The 4,294-nt window shown below is 44.0% G+C and overlaps 1 protein-coding gene across 1 annotated transcript in view; it reads right to left on the bottom strand.

Annotated features, from left to right (window-relative positions):
- Positions 1-309: 309 nt before the first annotated feature.
- LOC102368630 (gamma-crystallin B-like) overlaps positions 310-4,294 on the bottom strand; it is a gene marked incomplete at its 3' end in the record, with an annotated part of 11,921 nt that continues 7,936 nt past the window's right edge. The window contains exons 4-5 of the mRNA XM_006029139.1: positions 3,699-3,954; positions 310-320 (exon numbers count right to left, since the gene is read on the bottom strand). Coding sequence (XP_006029201.1) covers positions 310-320; positions 3,699-3,954 — 267 coding nt within the window. The remainder of the gene's footprint in view (positions 321-3,698; positions 3,955-4,294) is intronic.

Genomic DNA, 4,294 nt, shown 5'->3' on the forward strand with positions numbered 1-4,294 from the left:
CCTAGAAACCACTATACAAAGCCGAAGCAAAAGTCTCTGTTATGTAACTAATGCCCATCTGCAATGATAAGGAGGAGACAGTCTTAGATAAAGGAGGCTTGAAAACAAAAGCAGAATCAGAGGACTAGGGCAAAGAGCTAATTTAAATATTAAAAATCACACCCCTAGGTGGGGAGAAAGTATGCTAATGAAACATACATGTATGTAAATGAGATACATAGCTAAAACACAGGTATAGAGACATGCTCAGTAAAGAACTCCTTGCGTCACTCCCTTATAACCAATTAGCAAACAAGAATGCTTATGAAGGTCCAATACTCCTGTATAAAAGATGCTTAGAATTAAGAATCTGTGTGCTTGTTACGTGAAATTATTCCGCTTGCACCTTGTATTGCTAGCAATAAATCTTCTTTATACTTTCACCCCTGGTATCTTTATTGGCTTTTGCATACCGGGCACGATCCCAGACTTGAGCTGGGGCTCAACACTGGTACTAGAGAATTGACAGGGTACTGAAGCCATCAGCTCCTGAATCCTGCCCTCTGGCAGGAACCTCTCTCAAGAGGTTCTGAGCTTGAATTGCAGCTCATCCTTACAAAATTTCTTTTAAAGTAGTAAGATTTTATAGTTGTAAAATGTGTGCTGCAGTGCCAGTAGCCATTAGTGCAAAACATGGACATGGGGGTACATTGCATAGCCAACCCAACCTCCCTGGATGGTGGGTAGAAGAAAGATAATGGCTGACTGAGAGGAGCTATCTGAGTCCTGCTGTCAGATATCCATTTCAAACCACCCTGCATGAGGTTTTTTAATGGAACAGATAAGTATAGCAGTCAAAGTTACCATATGAGCTCTCCTCATCTGCCTCTGCAGTGTTTGATTGGTTCTCCAGCTGGTTCTGGCTGTCTCTAGATCTATTTTGCACATGTGGTGCTGAGGGTCTTTGTATTCCTTGCATTGAGTTTCATGTTGCTTCTGTCTTGCACTTTTCTTGGGTAGGGAATTTAGAAATGAGGGATGGGGGCCAGGGAGTTACTTGGGCCATGAAGATTTTCTCATTGTACCACAGGGCTCAGAGATATCTGAAAACTTGGTACCTTAAACCCCAAGTCATTCTTTCCAGAAACTGTTTACTATGGAAGAAAGATTTTATTTGTTTCTGTGATTTGCTTAGACCAGAATCTGATATATGAACATGTACAAATTTTAAATAAATTGACCTCCAGAGTTTGCAACTCAGATCTGCCTCTACCTGGTCTGGACTAAAATCATTGTGATACAAGTCATCAGAGATAATCCTGTCAGTTTGCTTTTCTCAAGACCCCATAGCAGGAGGACTTTTCCTAGATGTCTGAGCAGGCTTTCCTAGACTCAGACTTAGGCCTGAATGGTGGAAGGAGTCAGTTTTTAAGCAGAAAGGAGATTGCCTTTCATTTGACCCCTACAAGGAAGCCATCTGCATTTGATGGTGAGCTTGGAAGTCTCAACAGAAGATGCAACCACTTGTTGGAGTGGGCAGGGGCCTCTATTAGGATATCCACATGGAAAAATAAAGATGTGCTTGTTTTCATGGGTGGGCTCACAGAGACAACAAAAGCTACAAAGTACTCAGAGCAGGGTTCCTGGAACTTCTGTAGAGGCTCAAGTCTGAGGCCTTCCATCTTCACTGCTACCCTTACCCATGTGATGTGATTAACACCAGTACAGGTCTCTCTGCCTGTGCTACAATCACATTTTTTATTCATTGTGTAGACATAGCCCCTGAGTGGGTTTTGTGGATCACTTTATTGCTAATTCTGGGGCCATGGGGCATGTGTACATTTGGTAAACAAATTGCATTAAAAACATACCTGATATCAGCTATTGCCATGCCAGTGGAAACTACTTCACAAGGTTTCACATTTTAGCCACTTCCTGGCCAAATAGGCCACAGTAACAAAGCTTTTTCTATAGTTAATGGGCCAGTATAGCAAGGTTTGGGTTTTAGGGGCAGCCATTGTGCCCTCTAGAGACTACATTACCCCTGGCCCAGATCAAGCTCTAGGGTGCCCTCCCATCCTCACTTGCCCATCATACCTTGATGTATTTATTTAATTGAAAGGGAAGCTGCCTATGGGTCCTAAAGCAAACCCCAATTCTTCTAGGCACCAGCAGGTCCTTCCCAGACCCTGATGGTCTCAGTTCTGCCCTTAAGCGGAGTGGGCACTCAGCCTGTTCATGCCCCAGGGCCCCTGTAGCCTTAATGGCTAATTACATGGCTCCAGGCACCCCTTACACAATGCCCTTGCCTCACCGAATTTATATCCAATCATTCCTTTCTTGGGACCTTGGACTTCTCAGCTTCTCTCCCTCTGCTCTGGATGCAAGCCTCTAGCCCTGGCCCATAGATTTGGGTTTGGCTATCTTGGCTTCAGCCCTGCTGGTTGTTAGTATCTGTGGGCCTCTGTCCCCTCTGTCCCTTGTGCTGGGTCTCTGGCCCCAACCTCATTCTTCTCCAAGCACTGGACCCCTGATCTGGATTCCATCCTTCTCGAGCTAGACCCCTATCTCTGGGCCTCTGGCCCCTGTGTCCTTTGCGCTGGGTCCTCCAGGCCCAAGCTCTGCTCTTCTCTGGGCTCTGGCCCCAGCCTGCCCCTTGAGCTTGACCCATGGCATGGTTCAAGTCACATGCCCCTCAGGCACTAATTGTACCTCCAAACCATCCCCCAGTCCCTTCCACAAACCACCAGTGTAAACGGTAACCAAAAACATAAACCATTTTAATGACATTGCAGGAGGGAACCAACACCTAGGTCTGTTGTTTGGTTGCTTGGTTATTTTTAGTTTTTGTGGTTTTATTCTTGGAGAAATGAAGGTGGACAACAGGTAAGCTCAAAAAATTTATTCTAGGACAACATACCCATCACAATATAGGAAAATACTTTTATTAGTAATGATGGTCTGTAGCAATCTGAAATGCTTGGCCCAGTCTAGTCCATCTGTTCTGATACTGCATAAGTAGTTATAAATCCTCACTTCCACTATCTCTAGGACTAAGATACCACTTTTAGGACAGCAGTGTGATGAATTCTGCCACTGGCCAGCACCTTCAATGGCAATGGTAGTGGGCCAACTCCTCAGTAAGGTACAGCTCCTACTAAATGAAATTGCAGAACTTTGCCTAGTGACTATACTACCCGAATAAATGCTCAGGCGAAGAAAATGTGTTAGTATTGAGAAAAACTGGAAGCTGAATGCTTGTTCCCCATCCTACAAAAACTGAGAGTTAGTCTTGTGAGGGCCAAATTGTGCCACAATTTAAATTAATCCCACTTGGCAGATCAGATTTGAATTCAGCAATTTAGATTCAGCCATGTTTTGTTAGCTGCCTTTGAAGCTTGGACCTAAATCATTATGGGCAGAACCCTGCTCACTTTCTTTGACTCCAGTGGACACGTTTTGTGAGGAAGGTGAGCAGGGCTGGATACTATCCTGTTGGTGCCTAATCCACAGCCCATGAACACTGAAAAATCTTCTATTGACTCCAATTGATGTTTGGCTCAAGGCCTTGAACCTGAAAGGAGATCTAGCAGCCTAACGTTTCAGAATCCCAGCCTGAGTGAGTGACACATTGCATTAACTAACAAAGAGAAGCATTCCCAGCTGGAAGAAGCTAGTGGGTATTGTTTACTGACAGTGAAGTGTACTGGTCATCGCACGCCTCAAGGACCCGACTTTGGCATTTGTGGCTCCCCACTCAGTGAATCTCCTGTACTCGCCGGGTCTCAGGAGGTACTGTCGTCCTTGGTAGTTTGGTTGCTCATAAAATATCCAGCAACCTTCAAAAACCTGGCAAGACTGGACATCTCCAAAATGAAATTCCTCATAGATGGAAAGACAGTCACGCATGAACTCCATCATCCTGCCTCTGAAGTCATTCTTTTCATAGATTCGGATCCTGCTGATATCCATAGGCTATGAGGATAAATGTAAAAACATGGAGAGAAGATGTAAATATTAGCTATATCTGCCAGCAAGTGATTCATTGCTTTTCTGCTGTGAATGATACCTTAGTGAATGTATCTTCCATGTTTCAGGGGTGTAGCCATGTTGGTCTAAGGATATAGGCAGACAAAACTAAATAGTCAGAAAAATTGTTCTGTGCAAGCTTTTGGGCACACACACCCTTCTTGTGCCTGAAAGCTTGCAAAGAACAATTTTTCCAACTATTTAGTTGGTCTAATAAAAGGTATCACATTTACCCAAAGAACCTTGTCTGCCTAAATTAATTATCACTTTTGCTCAATCAGCAGGA

The sequence above is a fragment of the Alligator sinensis genome, unplaced genomic scaffold (genome assembly GCF_000455745.1).
Source record: "Alligator sinensis unplaced genomic scaffold, ASM45574v1 scaffold699_1, whole genome shotgun sequence".
NCBI classification, from domain to species: Eukaryota; Metazoa; Chordata; order Crocodylia; family Alligatoridae; genus Alligator; species Alligator sinensis.